This window comes from Marmota marmota, unplaced genomic scaffold (genome assembly GCF_001458135.2).
Source record: "Marmota marmota marmota unplaced genomic scaffold, marMar, whole genome shotgun sequence".
NCBI classification, from domain to species: Eukaryota; Metazoa; Chordata; class Mammalia; order Rodentia; family Sciuridae; genus Marmota; species Marmota marmota.
In genome coordinates this window covers 42,346,132-42,370,764 of record NW_025999900.1, presented here as the reverse complement: position 1 = coordinate 42,370,764, position 24,633 = coordinate 42,346,132, and the positions used below count along the sequence as shown (strand labels likewise).

At 37.8% G+C, this 24,633-nt stretch overlaps 1 protein-coding gene and 1 non-coding gene across 2 annotated transcripts in view; both read left to right on the top strand.

Annotated features, from left to right (window-relative positions):
- The window catches only part of Tmed10 (transmembrane p24 trafficking protein 10), a 36,731-nt gene that overhangs the window by 758 nt on the left and 11,340 nt on the right, over positions 1–24,633 (top strand). The window contains exons 2-3 of the mRNA XM_048799012.1: positions 17,060–17,173; positions 22,573–22,646. Coding sequence (XP_048654969.1) covers positions 17,060–17,173; positions 22,573–22,646 — 188 coding nt within the window. The remainder of the gene's footprint in view (positions 1–17,059; positions 17,174–22,572; positions 22,647–24,633) is intronic.
- Positions 2,408–2,480, top strand: Trnaa-cgc. Its single transcript has one exon. It is a non-coding gene; the product is annotated as a tRNA-Ala (tRNA).

Here is a 24,633-nt window from a genome sequence, read left to right as displayed (position 1 = left end):
TGAGCCGTAGTTCGGTTCTGCAAAGAAGTCTGATGTCGGGGATCTGTGGGGATTGGCATCTTACCTACGGGAAAATACTGGAGACAATAAAGCTTACCGTGATTAATAAAACTTGTTATTTATTGAGCATCTGCTGTGTCACTGCCTGTGCTGCTCTGCGTACGTTACCATGTTAGTGTGCACATCACCTTGCGAAGCAGGTGGATTCTGTTAGCCCTGTTTTACAAAGGAGGAAACTGAGGCTCAAGTAGAATAAACCGGTGTTACAGATGGTATTGCTTCTTAGGTTGGTAGCCGAGTATATTGGGAAAGTGCTGCCATCTCCTCCCCTTGCTTTTAATCTATAAACCCTGGAATTTATTAAAGACCATTATTGATCACAAAATGGTGTTTTTCCTTTGATAATGCTGGATGCCCAGACTCAGCTAAATCTCAGCTGTGCTCCTGGGTGATGACAGCTACTTTCCACTTTGATCTCATTTTGCAGTAAGAGTGGCCTGGACTGAATTTTGAATCTTTAATGTAGTTCCATATCAGTCAGGATTTGATTGTGTTTTAAGTAATTTTGCTCATCCACAATAAAAACAGTGGCGGTTTCTTTTTGACAGAATGGGGCTTTTCTTGGACAAAAAAGAAAAAAAAAGTTTTTATTTTTTAACAGACCTTAAGCTATAACACCATATTGGAAGATACAGGATAATGTAATTTGTATTGTATTTGGGAGATATAAACTGTTTTCAGAACTATTGTTTTGTGACCCATCCTTTATTATTATTCTCTTTGGGTAGTAAACTTCTGTCTACCCAAGAAAGTAGTGATGGAAAATTTTAGAGGCAAAAAGGGTTTTGGAGGTGGTGTTTCTGGCTCTTCAGAGGATACAGTTCATCAAATAAATTGAGCAGTGAAAGAGACCTTGCTGTCATGTCTGGTGTAACCTTCTATTTTTTTTTTATTTTTATGTTTTTACACCTCTTCAATGGCTTGCTATTGCTCATCAAATAATTTGAATTTTCCAATATGCTTTGTAGTGCTTTTCATTTTCTGTTTCTAAAGCTTTTTATATTGCCACTTCCCATGAAGCTACCCTGAACAGTATCCTAAACTCATTGTTTTGCTATCTTTATTGTAACTACTCATGTTTATGCCTTGTTTTCCTTATTTAACTGTTAGTATTCTGTGGCAGGGATTACTTTCATGTTCATGTTTTCCAGAGTGCTAAATACATTGCCTTGCTTTTAGTAAGCATTCAATAAAAACGACCATAGTACAGCCTTGTGGGAATTATGTCTGGATCTAAGACTGCAGAAGGGACCTCAGCAGCAGGACTTTGTGCATCTGCACACTAGCATTTCACCACCTCTCTAATGTGTCTGTTGTGTTCTGTGGCTACTAACCAGTTTAACTGGACTACTAGGGTCCAAAACCCAAATGTCAAGTAGATAATATAAAGGAAGGAATTGGGAGGAAGGAAGGAAGGAAGGAATTGGGAGGAAGGAAGGAATTGGGAGGAAGGAAGGAAGGAAGGAAATCCAATAGCAGGGTTGGAAAAATGGAGAATAACAAGCACATGAGTGCTTTTGTCACATCATTTTTCAAAAGAATGCAGAAACCTAGATTTTGATATGAAACTTTTGATTTAAATGTCACCAACTAATTCAAGTTAGTTTTGGCTTTGGTTTGCTTCCAGTGCTACAGTCTAGTGAGTCTACATTTATACTTTTTTTTTTTTAATACAATATCTTTATTTTTTTATTTTTATGTGGTGCTGGGGATCGAACCCAGTGCCTCACAGGTGCTAAGCGAGCATTCTACCACCTGAGCCACAACCCCAACCCCTTACATTTATACTTCTTAACCAGATTCAGCAATTGTCAGGGTCCATACATATTTTATCTGCATTGCTTTCCCTTTATTATTTTATGTTAAATTACTTTAATTTTTTTTTAGTTGTTGATAGATTTTTATTTTATTTATTGATACGTGGTGCTGAGTATCGAACCCAGTGCCTCACACATGCCGGGCAAGTGCGCTACCGCTGAGCTAAAACCTCAGCCCTTTATGTTAAATTATTTTAAAGTAAATCCCAGATATCATGGTATTTCAGTCCTGCATACTTCAGCATGAATCTCTTTGAAAATATGAACATAACCACAGTATTGTTATAATCACACCTCGCAAAATGAACATTGAAACTGGGCACAGTGGTGTGTGTTTATAATCCCAGATACTTGGGAGACAGGCAGAAGGAGTGCAATTTATTTTGGAGCTAGCTTGGGCAACATAACAAGACCCTGTCTCTTCAAAAAGAACTGAGGCTGGGGCTGGGGTTGTGGCTCAGTGGTAGAGCATTTGCCTAGCATGTGTGAGGCACTGTTTCGATTCTCAGCACCACATAGCAATTAATATTGGGGATATAACTCAGTTGGTAGAGTGCTTGCCTCGCATGCACATGGCCCTGGGTTCAATCCCCAGTACCCCCTCCTCCATAAAAACCCAACCAATATTTAACTAGTTGTAAAACCATATATATATATTATACTGAAGACACAATGACAGATAAGANACCACTGAGCCACACCCCAAGCCCTATTTTGTATTTCATTTAGAGACAGGGTTTCACTGAGTTGCTTAGGGCCTAGCTTTTGCTGAGGCTGGCTTTTGTTATCTTCCTGCCTCAGCTTCCGGAGCTGCTGGGATTACAGGCGTGTACCACTATGAGTTTGCTATTAATCTTTCACTTAGGAATCCATTGGTGACTAGTATGAATCTATTCATTAAGGTTGTGAAATGATGATTTTCTAATTCTGATATTTCTAAGGAATTCATGAAGTAAGACCATTTGATTATCTACATATGGTTTAAAACATTTTCCCTCGTAATTTCCAGTGTGAGTGTGAATCAATGAGGGATTTGGGTTTGTTTTCTTACCTTTTTTTTAAAAGTATTTTACTGAACTCTCTTTATTGTTTCGATTTTTAGAGTCTTTATGTTTTATTCAGTTTGCATCTGTAAAAAAAAAAAAATTGTTCCTTTAGCCCCTTCATATTGGCTTCTGTATCCTTTTGATACAATCCTATTAGTTTTGATAACTTCTTCATTTTCTGGCACCACAAGATGTCCTATGGTTATCTTTTTTTGTTTGGTTATACTGGGGATTGAACCCAGGGCCTGACGCATGCTAGGCAAAGACTCTACCACTTAGCCATATCCCTTTTAGATTTTATTCTGAGACAGGGTCTCACTAAGTTACCCCTTGAACTTGGGATCCTCCTGCCTCAGCCTCTTGGTAGCTGGGATTACAGGCATTTACCACCACCACACCCAGCCCCTAGACTTATCTTACATTTATCATCCCCAGACCTTAGAAGAGCTATTGTTCCCTCAGTGAGTCCTGGTTCTTTTTTATAGGAAATGGTATTTAGAGACCACAGACTGGATGTCATTTTAAAGATTGTAATATATTGTGCAGCCTGGGCAACTTAGACCCTATCTAAAGATAAAAAATAAAAAGAGCTCAGGATGTAGCTCAATGGCAGAGTACTTACCTGGCATGCAGCCCCTTAGCACAGTTTGTGATCATTTCATGTATCTGTTCACTTCTGCTTTTTCTTCTATTTTGATCTCTGCTGGCTCAGACTCTGCCTCAAGGATTTTCTCAGTGCATCATTGAGGGTTCAGACATGTAATACCTGAGCAGAGGAGTTCCTTTTTATATGCCAGGCCATGTTCTAGGTCTGAGCCTGTGGATTGTCTACTCTTTGGTCACATGTGCAAAGCAGCTGTGGTTTGAGTTGAGGTAGCAGAAAGGAGAACTTCCTATAGTGCTAACCCCAACTATCTGAAATTGTCATTTGGTGGTTGGTTGCTCCAAATGAGGCAGTCTCTTAGAGGATATCTGTGAATATAGGACTGGGTTTACCTGACCAACTCATATTTTTCCTGCACCTATGTTATCATATCCATGTTGCTTCTTTGTTTACCCATCTCTTCAGATAGACTAAAAGTTCCTTAAGGGGAGACTTTATCCCATCCCGGCTGTGTATGTATCTAATACCAGGGCCTTCCACACAGTAGAACCTCAGCAAAAGGAATGAGGCATTGTCCTTGCATCAGCTCTCATCTTTCCTCTTTCTCTTCTCTTTTCTCTACTCTTTGTCATGACTGTGGTCATATTGAACACCTTGCAGTTCTTTGAATATAGTGTTGTTTTAACCTGAATCAGCTTTTGCTTTTTTGTACCTCTGTGTGCTTCCATTACATCCTGTTTGATGTGTCACTCTTTATGTAGTGTGGTCCTTACATGTTGAGCTCCTTAATGTCTTATCTGTCATTGTGTCTTCAGTATAATATATATATATTGTTGTACAACTAGTTAAATATTGGTTGGGTTTTTATGGAGGAGGGGGTACTGGGGATTGAACCCAGGGTCTTCTGCAGGCTAGGCAAGTACTTTGCCATTGAGCTGCATCCTGAGCTCTTTTTATTTTTTTATCTTGAGATAGGTTCTCTCTAAGTTGCCCAGGCTGGTCTTTTCACGTCTGAAAGTACCATAATGGGTCCTGCACAATAGAAAACCCATTCATCTCAGTCTTCTACAATTATATGAGCTCTGTCATCCCTACCTTACACATAAAGGTTGTTTTCCTCTATTGAATAAAATTTGAATTGCTCATCTGACATAGGTCATTGAAATGACCAGATACTAAATTTTATAAATTTGTATTCTGCCAATATGAAATATTTTAATGATAAAAATTTTAAGCATCATTGTTTCGATTCTCAGCACCACATAGCAATTAATATTGGGGATATAACTCAGTTGGTAGAGTGCTTGCCTCGCATGCACATGGCCCTGGGTTCAATCCCTAGCACCATACACACAAAAAATGTAAACATGTTTTAAATGTGATTCTTCCATTTATTCACAACTATTTATTTAATATTTAGTACATGTCTGACCTGGTGGGGATTAGGAATGAATGAGGACAAGGTACTTGAGCTCTAATGGGGAGCAAAGACAAAAAAGTTCTAAAAAGGAAAGGGAAGGGGGAAAAAAAAAAAAACCTCAGGTAGTGAAAGGTACTATAATGAAAAGCCAGGTGGCTGGGGTAGCAGTGATTGACGAGGTGAAGAGTATTTGAGTAGTTAGGGAGGTCCTCTGGACACAGGTACAAATGATGGGAGGGCCTCTGCTGCAGAGATTACTGCTTCAGGCCTATCAGAGATGCATTTCATATTGAGATTTCTGGTTGTGTCTACCCCATGCCTCTCTTCCTCATTCTTTTTATAAATTGAGGCTAAGTTAGGCTCAATAGTATTTGATTTTGCTGTACAAAATTGAAGCAAGAAGTATCACCTCGTCATTTATCATTAATATGGAAATTACCCCATTACTTCAGGTAGATAACAAAAGCTTGTAGGAATTCAAAATCAGCTCTCTTAATTTTGAATTTAAAATTACATTTTCGTTGTGCGCAGTGGCACATGTCTGTAATCCCAGCAGTTTGGGTGGCTGGGGCAGGAGGATCACAAGTTCAAAGCCAGCCTCAGCAATTTATCAAGGCCTTAAAGCAACTTAGACCTTACCTCTAAATGAAATATAAGAAGGGCTGGGGATGTGGTTCAGTGATTAAGTGCCTCTCGGTTCAATCCCTGGTACCAAAATATCAAAACCAAAAAACTTTATTTTCATTAGGACTAGGTGATACCATAATAGTAGGATCCACCACTACTGTTTATTATTTAAAATCCTGATTAATAGTGGAAATTGGGGATGAGTTAATTTTAGGGCCTGACACAAGTTGTTGCCTAAGTGGAAATAGATTGCAGAAAAAGAAAAAGTTGCGAAGAGTTGTAGTCATTACTATAAAGGAAAGAAGAGGTTGATGGTAATAATTTAAATCATTTATAAACACATTTCATCTTCCAAATCTAATCAGTCTAACTTTTTTTCTCTCGTCATTTTCGAAAGTGCTGACAATTCTTTGTCTAAATAAGAATTTTTAAATATGGATATTACGCCCAGTTACTGTTTTGTCTTAGTCCTTCCCAGTGAGCTTAAAGAAAGACAAACAGGGACTGGGGTTGTGGCTCAGCGATAGCGTGCTTCCCTAGTGCTTGTGAGGCACTGGGTTCGATCTTCAGCATCACATAAAAAAATAAAAATATTTTTTTTAAAAGACGAACAGATCATTTGAAGAAATCAACCTCGAGTCATATGCCTACTCACAGTCTCAGACTAAAAATTATCAAGAAGCAACCTAGCAGTTGGGAAGCCATAGTTTATGATCCCCCCCAAAAAAAGATATATGGAAAGATACTACATATATTATAGTTTTTAGATTTGGGGGATGATTATATTTCAGTTTATTATTACTCAGTATCTACCAAGGGCTTTTCTGTATTGAAGATGAGACAAAATGGGATGCTTGTTGCTCATTTCTCAAAAGTAGCTATCCTTGGGCCAGGTGCATTGGTACCTACCTGTAATCCCAGTGACTGGGGAGCTGAGGCAGGAGGATCACAAGCTGCTCCTGCAATTTAGCAAGATCCTGTCTCAAAAAAGAAAGAAAAAAATGGCTGGGGATGTTACTTCATGATAGAGTGCCCCTGGTTTAATCTCACCCTCCTACACACCCCCCATCCATGTAGATATCTTTTTTCTTTTTTTTTTTTTTTTAAATCAATGAGGACCCTTACTCAGGCTGATCTCTCTTTCTACTGGGAAAAGTACAATCTTTTAAAATTTATATGTAATGTGGCTATTGTCCAGTTAATTAGAAATAGATGGTTCAGTGAAAAAGGTTAATTGGTACTTAACATTTTATTTTGTTAAAATCTAGGGGTAGGGGCTGGGGATTCGGCTCAAGCCGTAGCGCGCTTGCCTGGCATGCGTGCGGCCCAGGTTCGATCCTCAGCACCACATACAAACAAAGATGTTGTTGTCTGCTGAAAAATAAATATTTTTTTAAAAATCCTTTAAAAAAAATCTAGGGGTATTTTGTTTGTTTTTTGTCTTATGTGAAAAATTTCTAGTTTTAACTGGGTAGTGGTACAAGTCTATAATTTCAGTTGAGGCAAGAGGATGGCAAGTTAGAGGCCAGTCTGGGCAGTTGTGAGACTCGGTCTCAAGCAAATTCTGGATTTTAATTAAAACCTGACCCTGTATTTCCTTCTCTGTAAAAGTTAAAGGATTTTTATTTCATTTAAAGTTTATTCAATAAATAATTGTCCACACATCTCCCTGTTTTGAATTGATCTAGAGAAGGACACTATTTACAGTTTGAAATTGCTATATTATATCTTCATGGTAACGTCTGAAGACTCGGTCTAATTTCTAGGAAGTGAGACAGACTTATAAAGGTAACCTAGAGGGGTGCAGTGACTTATGCTGTTTCGGGTGTGAATTGCTGACTGGTGGTTGATGATAAGCTAGTGCCCCCATATTCATAATGCAGCCTGGCAACTGGGACAGTAGAGCCCTCTGTGAAATCAGCCAGCTGGCCTCAGATCAGAATTTGGACTCCCAAACAAGACTCCAGCTTGAGGGAGGTTGATGTCATCTGCTTTATCCTGTGCCCCCAACCTCATTGTTCAATATAATGTGTGGGAAGTCAAGGGACTAGTTGTTAAGAAAGAACAAGGCTTTGTTTGTGCCTAAAAGGGTCATGCTGGAGGTTTTTACCGTAAATAACTTTGGAACAGTATGAAAAAAAACATTTGATCTGGCTTCACCCCCACAGTAGTGTTGTTACGGCAGCAACTGGTTTTTCCTTCTCGTTCCTTCCCTTCCCCCTCCTCTTTCTTTCCATTTCTTCCCTGCTAGCCTCCCTGCTTCTCAGTCAAGCATGACGTATTGCCTGTGTTAAGTTAATGTAGCAAATGCTGATGGAAGCAGGAAGAGAGCATCTATCCATTATCTTACCAGTGCCTGGAAATTTTCCATTTCTGGTTCTCCACACTTGTACAAAAAGCTTCCCAGCCTCTTTGATCATATTTTAGCTTAAGCAATACTTCTGTGCTGTGCTATGTCATTACTGAATTGTGTTAGAAATGTGAAAGAACTTGATGTTTCTAAACTCTGCTTGTAGCTTTCATAAATTTGACTTTATTCTGGGTAAAATCTAGATGTGATCCTTTGATTTCAGGAAGGCAGTTGATAGACTTTGTACTTGCTGTTGATTGAAAGATCAGGATAAATTCATTTTATGCCCATTAAACATAATGGCTAGGTCATCAGAGTTGTCCATGTTCTTCATTTTTGAGATACAGTCACGACTTATGGTAGCCCTTTTGTTTTAATTAATTAATTAATTAATTAATTTTTTGCAGTGCTAGGCATAGAATCTAGGGCCTCATGAATGCTAGGCAAGTGTTCTGCTATTGAATTATCTGCCCCAATCCCTGTGGTAGTCTTTAGAAAGTCTTATTTCTGATATTATTTTCCCAGTCTAAAGCTAAAGCCTTGTCAATGAATTGGTATTCTTTCTGTTTTTCTATATCTTAGGTAATAGACCTGTTGAATCAAGACTTACTCATGAACTCTCACCAAATGAAGCATATACTCTACAATCCTGATCATTACATATGCCTACACAGTCCTCCCTCATGTCTCTGTTGGATCCTTATGTGGTTATTATTTATCAGATTAAAAACCATATCCAGGGAATGCTGGAGACATCTTAGAGTCTTTATAGTAATCCTTTTTGTCAGATGAAAGGATTAAATACCTGTTCTGTTAGGCATTTTGTATTCCTTCAGTTTCTGAATCTTGATGCTGCTTCCTTGAGAATTTACCTATTTCTGTTTTTCTGTTTCCATGCAGTAACCATTCAGGCTGTAATTATCCCTGGGTTTGATCAATACAGCATACTTTTATCTAGTTTACTATCTATTAGTAATGTTAGGTTGAAAGTATGCTTAAGGATCTAAATGTTTTATAGAGTTCTGAATTATCACTAATGATTATAATAGCAATAATGCTAGCAGTTACTTTAATAATAGTAACATTTTACTGAGTGCTTGTTATGTGATTGACACTGTTCTAGGCACTTCACTGTATTGCATTTAATAATCCTCACAGTAACCTTATGGAGTATGTATAGCAATTTTGTTCTTATTTTGCAAATGAGGCACAGAGATTAAGGAACAGGCTCAAGACTTTACATCTAGTAAATGGCAAACTGTGATTGGAGCACAGACTCTAGAACCATCCATCTTATTTACTCTTCTATACTGTCTGTCAAAGAGAGAAGGCTATGTGTTTTTGTTTCAGTGCATTTTTATTCCATATCAGTGTTTCTAATTTGTCAGGAACTACAAGGTTGATGGTTATTTTTAAAATAGTTGTATACTTAGTGTTATTCCACAGACTGATCATAACCTGAAAAAGACAGAATGCAGGTTGGAGCCATTTGAAGGAAATTATCTTCATGTTTCTTCCAGCTTAAAACTGACCGGTCTGGGGATGTGGCTTAAGCGGTAGCGCGCTCTCCTGGCATGCGTGCGGCCCGGGTTTGATCCTCAGCACCACATACAAACAAAGATGTTGTGTCCGCCGATAACTAAAAAAAATAAATAAATATTAAAATTCTCTCTCTCTCTCTTTAAAAAAAAAAAAACAAAAAAACAAGCAAACAAAAAAAAAACTGATTGACCTCTGCAGCTCCCAGCAAAAACTTTGTTGTTTGGGGGATCTTTTAAAGTGAATCAGGGGAACATATTCTTGGAGTGATGGGGTATGGTGCTGACTCAGCAAATGAAAGCTATGTGTGCCTTGTGCCAATAGGAAGACACAGACTTGCCACCTCTCCTTTGGTTCATGTGTTATTTATTTATTTAGGTACCAGAGATTGAACCCGGGGCACTCTACCACTGAGCTATATCCCCAGTTTTTACTTTTTTCATGTCCTGCCTCAGCCTCCTAAATCACTGGAATTACAGGCATGTGCCATTGCACGGGGCTTGTGTGTCATTTTATGAGAGTAGGCAAAGACTAGTCAATGAACTATTTGTATATACTTCATGAAAAGTATGTAAAAATGCTTGTTTGCTTGCTTAGCTCTAAGTAGACTAAATTTGAGACTCTAGAGGCATGTGCATATGTATTTGTGTTTGACTTAATCTGTCTGGATATTTTGTTTGCTCATTTTTGTTTTTGGTACCAGGGATTGAACCAGAAGCACTTGATAAACTGAAGCACAGCCACCAACCTTTTTATTTTTTATATAAGACAGGGTCTTGCTAAGTTGCTTAGTGCCTCGCTAAATTATTGAGGCTGGCCTGGAACTTGCTATCATCCTGTCTTAGCTTTCCATATTGCTGGGATCATAGGCCTGTGCCACCACACCCAGCTCCCTGGATATATTTTTGAAGTTTTGTTTTAAAATGATTTGATATTTATAGAAAAATAGTGAAAATAATATGGTTCCTATTTACCCTGTACCCAATATCCTGTCACTAATTCTCACATTAGCATTGTATATCTGTCAAGGTAAATGAACCAATATTGTTTCATTATTACTAACTAAATTCCTTAATTCAGATTTCCATAGACTGGGTTTTTTTTTTTTTTTTTTTTTTTAAGTGTTTTTCGGTTCTAGGATCCCATCTTGGATATATTATTATTATTATTATTTTATTTTTTTTAGAGAGAGAGAGAGAGATTTTTTTTTTTAATATTTATTTTTTAGTTCTCGGCGGACTCAACATCTTTGTTGGTATGTGGTGCTGAGGATCGAACCCGGGCCGCACGCATGCCAGGCGAGCGCGCTACCGCTTGAGCCACATCCTCAGCCCAAATACATTTAATCATGTTTCTTTGGGTTCCTCTTAGTTGTGACAGTTTCTCGGGCTTTCCTTGTTTTTGATGACCTTATGTTTGGGGGGTACTAGTGTGGTATTTTGTAGGGTGCTCTCTAATGGGATTTGACGATTTTCTCAAGATAATGGAACCAGCTACAGTGGTGCTGCATGCCTGTAATCCTTGCAGCTTGGGAGGCTGAGGCAGGAGGATCGTGAGTTCAAAGCCAGCCTCAGCAACAGCCAGGTGCTAAGCAACTCAGTGAGACCCTGTCTCTAAATAAAATACAAAATAGGTCTGGGGATGTGGCTCAGTGATCAAGTGCCCCTGAGTTCAATCACTGGTAATCTGCCCCCTAAAAAAAAAAAAAAAAAAGAATGGAGTTATGGGTTTTGGGAGAAGACCACAGAGGTCAAATGTCATTTTCATCACATCATATTAACATTATTTATCACTGTTTATATTGACCTTGACATCTGGCTAAGTGAGTGTTTGTCAGGTTTATCTATCCACTGTAAAGTTATTTTTCTTGATATTGTGTTCTTCGGAAGGAAGTTATTTTGTGCACCCCACACTTACAAAATGTGGAGTTATGCTTTACTTTGAATGTCCAGTATTTACATAAGTTGAGAGATTAGTCTTCCTTCCCCCACTTATTTACAATGATTTATACCAGTATGAATTCGTGGATATTTACTGCATACTTTGGATTATAATCTTATTACTATTTTATTTTGTTGTTTAAGTTGCTTCAGCTTTGGCCATTGGGAGCTCTTTTGATTAGTTCCTGTGTCTCCTTGATGTTTCTACATTCTTAAAGTTTTTTCCTTTTTGAGCATTTCCTTTCTGGCACTACAAGATGCTCCAGCCCATCTTGTACCTTTCCCACCCACCTCAGCCCTAGCAGTCCTAGTGTTTGCTTTTTCAGGGAGTCCTGATTGGAGAGTAAGTGGTATTAAAAGCCAAGATACAGTTGGATAGTAATGTTAAGACATCTTTTCCTAGTATCCCCTCAACACTTGTAGCAACAAGTGGTCAAAAGTAGCCCCATCTTTCTTGCAGCTTTAGATTGAGGCTGAATTCCATGAACTAGAGGACTAGGCTGGAATGTGGAGGAAAGTGATAGTGGTGAGGGGTAGGAGATAGAACCAGGGCACAGGAGTATTGGTATTAGGTCCTCTGAGTCCTAGCCCTGCATTGCCATACATTGATACAGAGGTTCACTAAAAGTACCTATTTGAATTTTATTTGAAAGTCTGTGTTTGAAAATGACAAGGACCTTCCTGATAAATTGTTGTTCATGTTAGTTCCAGGAAAATTTCTCTGAGATAAATTTGTGAGCTTTCATCAGAAAACAAACCATGTGTAACCCAGTTTATTTCTTAAATGTTGGCTTCCAGAAAACTTATTAGAGCCATATTTATTGTGCGGATATCATTTGTTGACTTCAGGCTCTTGAAAACTTATTTGTTTCTTCCTTTGTGAACTCTACTTATTCCTAACTGCTTTATTGGCCTAAGCTACTTAGATTTTTGAATGTTTGATAAAGGAATAAGACTTTAGGAGCAGGACTTGCTTAGGAACCTAATTCCAGCCACTGCCTGGAATGGTCCAAGAAAATCTAATTCTAGATGAGTTTATTTTCCCAGTGGCCTCTTCTCACTTATTTGACAGTTTCAGTGTGAGTATTCACATAATCTTGATATCATCCACTCTACATATATAATTAACACTTTTCAAGTTGTGAACTTTGGTTTGCTTTTCTTTAGAATGTGTTACCTAAAAACAAACTTGATGTCATATGAGTGAATTTTATAGCTTAATATTACCTTCGTTCAATAAAAGAACTTCATAATAAATATTAAGGGTACTTTTATTGTTAAAAGAATCCTTTAAAGTTTTACTATTATAAGTGAAAGCAGTGATTGTTTAGCATAGTTTTGTAGTAGAAATTAAGAAGAAAAAAATAAAACCTCTCAATTCTTGAAAGAAAAAAAACCAGATGATCTTTCAAGGTGATCTGTAATCAGAACTTTTTTTGTGGGGGGTACTAGGGGTTGAAGCCAGGGTTGCCTTATCATTGAGACATTGAGTTACATTTCCATCTCCAGCCTTTTTTTTTTTTTTGAGACAGGGTCTGAGTTATTGAAGGTTTTGCTAAATTGCTGAGGCTGACTTCAAATTTAAGATAATCCTGCCTCAGCCTCCCTAGTCACTGGGATTATATGTATGTGCCACTGTGCTTGGCAATAATCAGAACATTTAATTAAAGGAAATTAAAAACCATCATTTAAACCTTTTAGACTTTGCCAGCTCAGATTAGTCATTGTGTGGGGCCCAGTTTCCTGTTCCCTAATTTAGCTACCTGCTGGTGTGTGCAATGATGTTGGGGTTAGAGGATATGATTTTTTTTTAATTTAATGACTTTGTTTGTACTTTGTTCTTAAATAACTGCAAAATTATATGAAGAATATAGATGGGAAACCTACAGATTTTTAGAAAAATATTAGGATCTGTTAGAATGTCAAGTAGTCATATGAGTTAGCCCAACCTAAAAGTTCAGTTATCAAGTTACCTGCCTGGATTTCTAAATTATTCAAATTAATACTGTCACATAGAGTCAGCTAAAGGTTATAGGGAGTATAGAAATGTGAAGGCCCTGAGGGAACTGTGAGCATTGTCATACAGTATTTCTGGGAGGTCAGTTTCATGCTGATAGAAGGCTGCAGTGGGTTGATCCTCTGCCTTCAGCCTCTAGTGATGCATGTAAGTCTTTGCCCTAGGATGAATCTCGAATAACTTCTCAGATATCATTGGACAAAGGAAATGGTTCTTCCTTGACTGAAGTTCCTCAGTACAATATAGAAGAGGACAAATTAAACAACTTTTACTCAGTCTGAGTACCAGTAGGAGGTGTGGAATGTTCTGGAGTCTTTCAGAAAACATGGAAGACTTTTTTTTTTTTTTGGTACCTGGGATTGAACCCAGGTGCACTCAACCACTGAGCCACATCTCCAGCCCTTTTTTAATATATATTTTTAGAGACAGGGTCTCACTGAATTGCTGAGGCTGACCTTGAACTCATGATCCTCCTGCCCAGCCTTCCGAGCTGCTGAGATTACAAGCATGCGCCACCATGACTGGCAAGTTGCCTTAATTCATTTCACAGAGCACTCTGTGTAGGAATTTTTTTCTTTTATGGTGCTGGGGATTGAACCTAGGGCCTTGGGCATGCTAAGCACATACTTTACCACTGAGCTATGTTCCCAGCCCAAAGGTGCCTTAATAAGAGTTTTACGATCTGCACTTAAGCATCTTTACGATCTAGAGAGATTCTTCTCCTTAAACTTAAAAAATAACTTTTTTGAAGGACACTTTCAGTACCTTAGGAGAAAATAAAGAGATATAATCTGTTCTTCCAGGAAATAAGGTAGTTGAGCAAATGTGTGCCAAATCTTGTAAACCCTGATAAATTGAGTTGTTTGTCCTAGAACAATGACCTGATCTCTTTTCTTACCTGAGTGTGGAGATGATAAAAATCTGTGATGACTGTTCAGTGCTCTAACCTTGATGCCTATTCTCTGCTGTCCTCTACTGGTTTCACTTAGTGTTTAAATATTTCTAGCAACCTGTAATTCATGCCTTCTTTTTCTTAAGAATTAAGCTGGTGCAGTGAGCAAATCTGGAAACTTCATTTACCCAAATTCTCCTCCGAGAAGTTCTGTGTTGTCTGCAGCTTCATTCATAGGAGCCAAATTCAAATTAAGGTTTTCACATCAGTTTGGAATGTAAAAATCTGTTATTCCTGCAGTCTCCTTTTTTGAATTTCCTCTTACTCTGAAGTGCTATGATGGTGCTTTGGGGGTTGCAGAGTAGGGAAGTATCAGGATGGGAGAACTCATTCTGAAGAAAGGAAGGAGTGGAACAACGCTGGTTACTGCACATTACTTTGGGATTTGATTAGTTTTTTGTTTTTAATATGTGTATATTCAAGGTTCTCAAGTAGTTTTTTTTTTTTTTTTCTTTTTCTTTTAGTTGATTAGTCAGAAAAAGTGTCCCACAAACAAGAGCCTTTATGAATCTTCAGAGCTAACTTCCCTAGCAGGTTGTTTAGCTAATACTGACCTCAAATTCTTGACCTTCCAATTGCCTGTTCATCTCTCTAAGGTGGGGAATGCAGTCTGAAGAAGGCTGTGTACCACTTGAGAGAGACTCAGCTCTCCGATTTGCACTGGTAGAAGGAATCTAAATACTCTTGTTATTTTTTCTTGTCTTCCATGTATTCCAACTGAGCCCTTCATATTTGCCATCTTTTCTACCCTAAATGTCTTTATTCCTCTTCTTCCCTTGATTGAGATTCTTCCTTTAGGATTTAGTTCATGTTAATTGCTCCAGAATACACTCTGACCTTTTGTAATCCCATAGCACTGTGCTATCTCTAGTAGTGCACTCTACATTGCAATGAAGCTGTTTTATTTCTTTTTCTGCTTCATTTTGGTATAATTTATAAGTAGAAATTATATATATTCAAGATGTACAATGTGATATTTTGATATACATTGTGAGGTGATTGCCACGATCAAGTTCATTAACATATTCCATCACCTTGTACAAATAACCAATGTATATATGAAAAGGTGTCCATCATCACTAATCAGGTAAATGCAAATCAAAACTAAAATGAAGGTGTATTTTTAACAAACCCTTTTTCATTAACACATCTTTCAAGTTGAGTAATTATAATCTTCTTTAGTTATTAAGAATTTTTTCCAAAGTGAAATAGCTTTATTATTATTTTTGACTATATACCTTTGTGGAAAATTAAAAGAAAATATTAAAGTATGAAGGGAAATCTTATGACTCAGAATTAACTACTGTTAAAAAGTGCTTTTAACAGGGCATAGTGGTGCATGCCTATAATCATAGCAGCTCGGGAGGTTGAGGCAGGAGAATCTCAGCCTCAGCAATTTAGGAAGTCCCTGAGCAACTTAGTGAGACCTTGTCTCAAAATGAAAAATAAAAAAGGGCTGGGTGCCCCTGGGTTTAATACGCACTACCAAAAAAAAAAAAGGTGCTTTTAAATATATAAGCTTAAATGTGTGCTACTCCATTTTTCCTGTTTATAGTTTTGCCTATAAAAGAATTGTTTGTTTTGTCCCTTTGGAAGAAGTCTATTTTAACAAACAGCATTAGAACATCTAGTTTAGTTTAATGAAGCCACTACTTTTATGTTTCACATTGCAAAGTAGCTTCCTGACTTAGATGATGAAATATGCCTTTTGCTAAGACAGCCGTGTGCTCTTAGCCTGGAATCCAATTTTTTTAAGTTACTACATCATACCTTGCTTTGTATGTGGCCATTTACTTAATAATATATGCCCCTTCATCTGTGCTTATAAGTCTTTTTCTTTTTCTCCTTTAAGTGGTACTGAGAATTGAATATAGGGTCACTTTACATCGCTGAGCTATATCCCCAGCCATTTTTATTTTTATTTTGAGACAGGGTCTTGCTTAGTTGCTTAGGGCCTCGTAAATTGCTGAAGCTGGCCTTGAACTTTTGATCCTGTTGCCACAGCTTCTCAGTGCCACTGGGATTACACACACCTGTAGGCCATTCTTCAGTAATGGAGACGTTTAAAGCAACCTACAAGAAAGGAATAATCATTTGAGAAAGTCAAAGAAGTCTCTTTTAGGAGAAACTTTTTGTTTATACCCCGTGTCTTGCTCCCACTGTGTAGCCATTGACACAAAGTTTGCAGGAGTAATCTCCCAGATGTTCTTCTCCATGCACACCTTCTTTTCCGTTCCACTTTCATACTTCTGCCCTGTCAGGATTTGTTTTATAGAATAAATGTGTTTTTATATATTTTTTCTCTTCTTGTGTATTGTATATGTGACATGTCCCTCTATAGGAAATGATCGAATTCTACTTGGTATAAAGTGGGGTTTTTTTCCCCCAATAAATGCAAGTTATATAACTTAGAACATTGGCTGGATCAATTTTTGGTAAGGTAAGACATCCTATAGCAGCAGCAGATTTGAGACTCAAGTGTGGTTAGGCTTTTTGAATGAATATCATTTATTACTGTATTTAGATTTCATATTCTAATCCAGTCTCATCTTTGGAGATGGTTGGAACATAGTAATGCTGCTGAGGACTATTAACTATCTTTTATGGATAATGTCTCATTCTATCCCCAATTTCTATAAGTACCCTTTCTGAGTGTTATTTGCTGCCTATTCTTATATTTTTATTTTAGATCACAGATTCTGCTGGACATATTTTATACTCCAAGGAAGATGCATCCAAGGGGAAGTTTGCTTTTACCACTGAAGATTATGACATGTTTGAAGTATGTTTTGAGAGCAAGGGTAAGTAATCAGAAGATTTTCCTTGAATTGAGCATCTTCTCCAACTCTGTAGTGCCCCCTGCTATAGATAGCAGTTCATTTCTAGTTTCAATTTAGTTTTTGTTCCTTCTGATATGGAGATTTGATGTCTTGTGGCCTTTGAAGCATCTTCTGAAAGATTGTCTAGGTGGAGTAGAAGAGTGATGAAGTAAAGCACAGAGAATTTTTAGGGCAATGAAATACCTTGTGAACCAATAACACTTTTCATAGAATTGGGGGGGTGGCGGAGGGGAACAGTCCTAAAATCCACTTGGGGGACTAAAAGGTCCAGAATAACCAAAGTAATTCTAAGTCAAAAAAGCAATGCTGGAAGGCATCATAATACTTAATTTCAAATTATACTTCTAAGCTATATTAACAAAAGCTGCATCATACTAGCATAAAAACAGAGATATAAACCAATGGAACAGAATAGAAGATACAGACGAACACACACAGGTATAGTCATCTGATCCTTGACAAAGGTACCAAAAACATATGTTGGAGAAAAATCAGACTTTTTTACACTGTTTAGAAAAATGGTTATCCATTCTTCTATGAATGAGATGAGGTCCTTATCTCACTCTGCACAAAAGTCAACTAAGATAATCAAATACTTAGGAATTATACTTTGCAACCTAGAAGAAAATGTAGAGTTAATCAGCATTAAAAGAGAATAGAATTATGGCATTTGCAGGTAAATGGATGGAGTTTGAGAATATTATGCTAAGTGAAGGAAGCCAATCTCCCAAATCTAAAGGCCAAATGTTTTCTCTGATTAGTGGATGCTCTCTATGCGGGGGGGGGGTTGGGGGGGGTGGGGGGGTGGAGGAACTTTGGATTGGGCAAAGGGGAGGGTTGAGAGAGGTTATAAGGGTAGGAAAGATAGTGGAATGAGAAGGACATCATTACCCTAGGTACATGTATGATTGCCCAAATGGCACATCTCTACACCATATACAACTAGAGAATTTAAATGTTGCACTCCATTTGTGTATAATGAATTGAAATGCATTCTGCTGTCATGTACAACTAAGTAGAACAAATTAAAAAATTAATTTAAAAAAAAAGAAAAGAAAATGTAGGTCAACACCTCAGTATATAGGCAAAGGCAGCAACTTCCTCAATAGGCAGGAAATAATACTAAGAATTAATAAATGGATATCATCAAATTAAAAAGCTGCTGCACAGCAAAGGAAACAATTAAAAATGTGAAGAGAGAACCTTCAAAATGGGAGAAAATCTTTGTTAGCTACTCATCTTAGGATTAATACCCAGAATATACAAGAAAAAACCCTCACATAACCCAATTAATAAATGGGTGGATGAACTAAACAGACACTTCTCAAAAAAGAAGTATAGAAGGCCAACAAATATATGAAAAAAATTTCAACATCTTTAGCAGTTGGGGAAATGCATATTAAAACTACACTGAGATTTTGTCTCATTCTAGTCTGAATGGCAGCCATTAAGAATACGAAAAATAATAGGGGAGCTCGGATTGTGGCTCAGTGGTGGAACACTTGCCTTGCACATTTGAGGCATTGGGTTTGATCCTCAGCACCACTTAAAAATAAACAAATACAATAAAGGTATTGTGTCCAGCTAAAACTAAAAATATATATATATATATTTTTAAAAGAATATAAACAATAATTAATATTGGAAAGCATGTAGAGAAAAGGGAACAATTTCACACTGTTGGTAGAATTGTAAATTAGTACAGATGCTATGGAAATCAATATGGATGTTCCTTAAAAAACTAGGAATGGAACCACCACATGACCTAGCTATACCATTTCTTGGGATTTATGCAAAAGAATTCATATTGACATACTATAGCAATACATACCCATGTTTATAGCAGTGCAATTCATATTAGCCAAGTTATGGAACTAACCAGGCGTCCGCCAGTTGATGAATGGATAAAGAAAATTTGGTATGTATACAAAATGGAATTTCATTCAGCCATAAGGAATGAAATTATATCATTTGTAGGAAAATGGATGGAACTTGAGAACATTATTTTCAGCAAAGTCAAGGGTCATATGCTTTCTCTCTTATGTGGAAGGTGGAGAGAAAAAAGGAAAAGAAGGGGATGGGGAATCTCGTGAAGATCAAAGGGAGACCAGTACACCAGAGAAAAGGGACCAAGTGGAGGAGGAGAGGTAGAATAGGGAAATAATGGGAAATGATATTGACCAAATTATTATGTTGTATGTGTGTGTGAATATGAAACAATGAATCCCACCATTATGTATAATTAACAATGCAGGGGCTGGGGATGTGGCTCAAGCGGTAGCGCGCTCGCCTGGCATGCGTGCGGCCTGGGTTCGATCCTAGCACCACATACAAACAAAGAAGTTGTGTCCGCTGAAAACTAAAAAATAAATATTAAAATTTAAAAAAAAAATTAACAATGCACCAATAAAAACAGGGTAAAAAAGATATAAGCAAAACAACAACAACAACTTTGTGTGAAACTTAGTAGTAGATACATGTCATCATACATTGATCCCAGCATCGCATTTGCAATGTAAGTCCAAAGGGAACCTAATGTAACTGTGGGCTTTGGGTGATAATGATGTATTGTTGAGGTGCATCATTTATAACAGGTTACCACTTTGGCAGAAGATGTGCATAATGAGGAAGGGTATGCACATGTAGGAGTAAGGGGAAATGGGAAGTCTGTCTACCCTCCTCTCAGTTTTGCTCTAAACCTAAAATTGCTCAAACAAAATAAAGTTATAATTAAAAAGGGGAGAGATTATATCATTTTCCAGGCAAATACAGAAAGAGATTTACTGAAAGTGTCTTTTTAGGCCATGATATCAGCTAAGGGAATAAACTGGCTATTCTATGCAAGAGACTATATGGTCTAAAATTAGGCCAGCCAGACATTTGTGGTTTTGTGGTTTCACTTAGACTTGAAAAATGTTAATACTGTGCTGTGACAAACAGGAGATAAACTGAAGATTCTGATAGAAAGAACATATCTGATCATTTGAATCATGTCAGGCTAGAAGCTACTTGTGTTTCACAGCTTTTTAAATGAAGACAGAAAGGCAAAAGTTTGTCTAACATCTTCTGTGGGTGATGTCATAATCTTTATTACATTCAGATTAGGGGAGAAGAGACTACTCTGGGTGCCATGTTTGATTTGCTTGGAGATTGTTGGTTTAATGCTTAGAAATCATCATGACTTGTCTTAATCTTCCTGTATATTTCTCTTGCTTTCAAATTTATCTTTCTAATCTATCCAAAATAAGTTATTTACTGTCTTAAACATGACATACTGATTTCCATTATCTGAGCCTTTGTCCATGCTTTCCTTCTGTCTAGAATATTTTGCTTGAGTCTTACCTTCAGGTATTCCCGTCTCTTTTCTTTTTTCTTTTTTTGGTACCAGGAGGGATGAATCTAGGGGGGCTTAACCACTGAGTCATAACTCCAGCCCTTTTTTATATTTTACTTAGAGACAAGGTCTCGCTGAGTTGCTGAGGCATGCAATCTGCCTGCCTCAGCCACTCCAGCTGCTGGGATTATAGGTATGCACCCCTGCAGTGGGCCCAGGTACTCCCTTCTCAGTGCAGGCAGTCCACAGCTCACCTCTTACCTTTCCTTCACAGCAGGGATTATTTGAGCCAGTTGTTTTGGCTCAAAATTTTACAGTGCTTTGCTGTTATACATATGGATGTCTTAGATCCTCACTGAATTATTTGAAGGCAGAGAGTATACCTTTTGAGAGTCTTTCAGCACAGTTCTAGTTCCAAGTGAGTCCTCAGTGAGTAGTTTTTTTGGGGAGTGGGGGGTACTGGGGATTAAACCCAGAGATGCTCTATCACTTAGTCATATCCCCAGCCTTTAAAAAAAAAAAAAAAAACTTTTTATTTTGAGACAGGATCTCACTAAGTTGCTGAGTCTGACCTTGAATTTGCAATCCTCATGCCTGCCTCAGGTTCCTGAGTTGCTGCTGGGATTGTAAGCTTGTGCCTCCACTCCTGGCTCAATGAGTAATTTTTTAAATTGACTTCAGTCCATTTCAGAAAACTTTCAGTGTCTCTCAAGCAGTAGAGGGTGGAGTACCATCCCCTGTGACTTTTGCTGTTAAAGACCTCAGTTCTTAAGTGGCACTGTTTGCCAAAACCTCTGATTTCATACAGGTGTTTTTTAGTTCTATAAATAGATGAAATCCAAGGAATTTGAACCGAATGGTTTCTTAGGGCTCTTTGAGTTGTTCCCTCTCCTCTCTTACTCAGTGATTTAAGGTTAGATTGAGGAGCTAGGGTTGTGGTTCAGTGCTAGAGCACTTGCCTAGCACCTGTGAGGCACTGGGTTTGATCCTCAGCACTACATAAAAATAAATAAATAAAGGTATTGTGTCCATCTACAACTTAAAAAAAATAAACAAACAAACAAAGAAATAAATAAAAGGTTAGGTTGGGGGGGGGGCAGTACTAGGGATTGAACCCAGAGGCACGCTGCCACTGGCAGTGTCTTCTCCTAAGTTGCCCAGGCTGGCCTTGAACTTGGGATTCTCTGCCCTAGCCTTTTGAGTAGATAATATTACAGGTATGTGCCATCATAGAATTCCTTTTTGGTCACACTGGAAATAGTTAATTTTTCTAATACAAATATGTTGTTGGCCCTATTATCCCAATAGAAATTTTCTTTCTAAGAAACATCCCTGAGAATTGTGCTTCCTGTCAAGTTTTTTTTTTTTTTTTAATTATAACTAACTCCTTTAAGGATTTAGTGGGAATAACCTTATAACATTTTATTCATCTATTAAAATAAGCCTTACATTGATCAGAACATTTGACTTAAAATGGAATATTAGATAAAAACCTATATTCTTTTCAATACTCAGATTTGTGTTAAATAAATTCAAAGTTAGCATATACTCAGTAATCCTAATTGAGCATGACTTGCTTTCAAAATTTAACAGGCATTCTTTTCAGATGTGGAAATGTGCATTTTCAGCCTAAGTTGGTACTCACTTCCTACTGATCGGTATGCCAGTCAATTTCACAGGGTTGTGATTTTTGAGTTTTATTTTCCAGTTGAAAAGCCTGTGTGTTTTTTCTTCTCCTATTCTATTCCTCTGTAGTACCAGTAGCAGTATCTTGTGTCGTGCCTGCTCTGAGATGTTTGCCAGCAGCATGTTCTCTTTGCTTTCCGGCACCCCACACAGATAGAGGCTTTGTCTGGAATGTTTGTGATTTTAGCCAGAGCCAGGAATTTTTTGCAGCTGAGTAGGGGGAGGAGTTGTGTCTGTTTCCCTCTATTGAAAGGATAGGGGTGAGGGAGAGGGAGGTGGGTGGGTGATTTCCCGGAATTTAAAATATTCTGCACAATGATTCTTTTGATTTCTTTCTCAGGGACAGGGCGGATACCTGACCAACTCGTGATCCTAGACATGAAGCATGGAGTGGAGGCGAAAAATTACGAAGAGGTATGTTCTGCCGCCACAGCCGGAGGAGGCAGCATGCTGTGCCGTCAGATTCTGTGTCAGGCCAACAGGCTATGCTTTGTCCAGAAGGCTGCGTTTTTTCTCAGCAGTCATGTGACAACCAGCTATGATTTTATTAATACGAAAAGTTGTATTAATGGCCTTAAATAGTAAATCTGGTTGTTCTGTCAACCAAAGGACTGAACCAACTGTCCCTTACAGATGTCGCACTCAAGCATATGCCATTAGACCTCTTGAGGCAGAAACCAGATATATGTAGTAATGATTTTAGAAAGAAAGTGGGAGGGAAGAAAAAACTGCAAGAGATAGTGATAATGAGTAGAAAGGAAATATTATAGAGTAATTAAAACTGATGTGTTTGAATGACAGGGAAGTGGAGTATACATGGGATAAGGAGAAGGGTGACAGGCTTTTTCATCTCTATTTGAGACTTTGGGGGCACCACAAAATGATTCTTCAGATGAAGAGCACTTTTCTTTCTTTCTTTCTTTTTTTTTTTTTTTTTGGTGCCTGGATTTGAACCCAGGGGCGCTTAGCCACTGAGCCACATCCCCAGCCCTTTTTTATATTTTATTTAGAATTATCTATTGCTAAGTTGCTGAGGCTGTCTTTAAACTCCTGGCTCAGCCTCTCAAGCTGCTGGGATTACAGGCATGCACTACCCCCCCAGCTGAAGAGCACATTTGAGCCAGGGGCAGTGTCATGCCTATAATCCCATTAACTCTGGAGACTGAGGCAGGAGGATTGCAACTCTGCATCTTAGTGAGACCCTGTCTCAAAATAAAAATTTAAAAGGGCTGGGGTGTGGCTCAGTGGTGGAATGCTCCTGGGTTATATCTCCAGTACTGCAAAAAAACAAAAACAAATGCAGAGCACCTTTGAAAAAACCACTAGAACTGATACCTTTACAGAAAGATAAAGAGTTTTCTTTCCCAGTCCCTGAGCAGTCTTTGGGGGCATGAATAAGTGGAGTATAGGACATGTAAGTGACTTTTGTAGAATGTAAACTAAATAAGTGAAGAAAATTTGTTTTAAGAGCTTTTAGAAGAGTTTTCTAGGAGTTGTCAAACAAGAGAAGTTGCTTTGTCTTTGGTCAGAACTCTAGAAGGGAAATATCCTAAAATGGACAAAGATTGGAAGTGAATGGTTATTTCTGCAACAGGAAGTAGTAGTATAACAATAGCAGCTCCCTAAGTCTTTCCTCTTTTCCCTGTTCAAGTGTTTGACACTTGAACAGAAAGAGTTATTTGGAGGCAATAGATAGGAGCAAATGATCCAGCAATGATTGGAAGATAGTTCCCAGTAGAGACTTTGACTTGTTTGTTCTCCAGGCTAGTGTAAGTAAAAGAAATAAGAGAAGCAAGAGAGCCTCTTTGTTTGAATTTAAGAGTAAAATGAGAGCTGGGGTTGTGTCTCAGAGGTTGAGTGCTTGCCTAGCATGTGTGAGGTACTGGGTTCAATCCTCAGCACCACATAAAAATAAAATAAAGGCATGGTGTCCAGCTACAAGTAAAAAAAATAAATGTTTAAACAAAAGCAGTAAACTGAAACATCTTTTTAAACTTCTATGATTCAGAAGAGCCTTAATTATATTTACATAAGATAATGTATGTTAAAGTGCTGTTGTAAGATATAAAACTCTTAAGAAAAAGTTGTAGGTATTATGCAAGAGTAGATAAAATGATTTTCAGCTTGTGGTTACTGCTGCCATTCCCAACCATGGGCTATTCTCCAAGCAACTATATGAATTTCCCTGTTGTAACTTTGTTTTCCAACATGGTGACTATCATTAATGGGTATTTTTTAGGTAACAGAGCACCTGATACCCTATTAGACTTGAGACCTAGTTCCCCCTTGAAAACATTTGACATTATTATATCTTTACAAAAGAATGAATGTGGACACCACTGATTTGACCCTTTACCTCCTAGAATCCCCATTATCCTTGGGTTTTATTAACTCTGGCAAA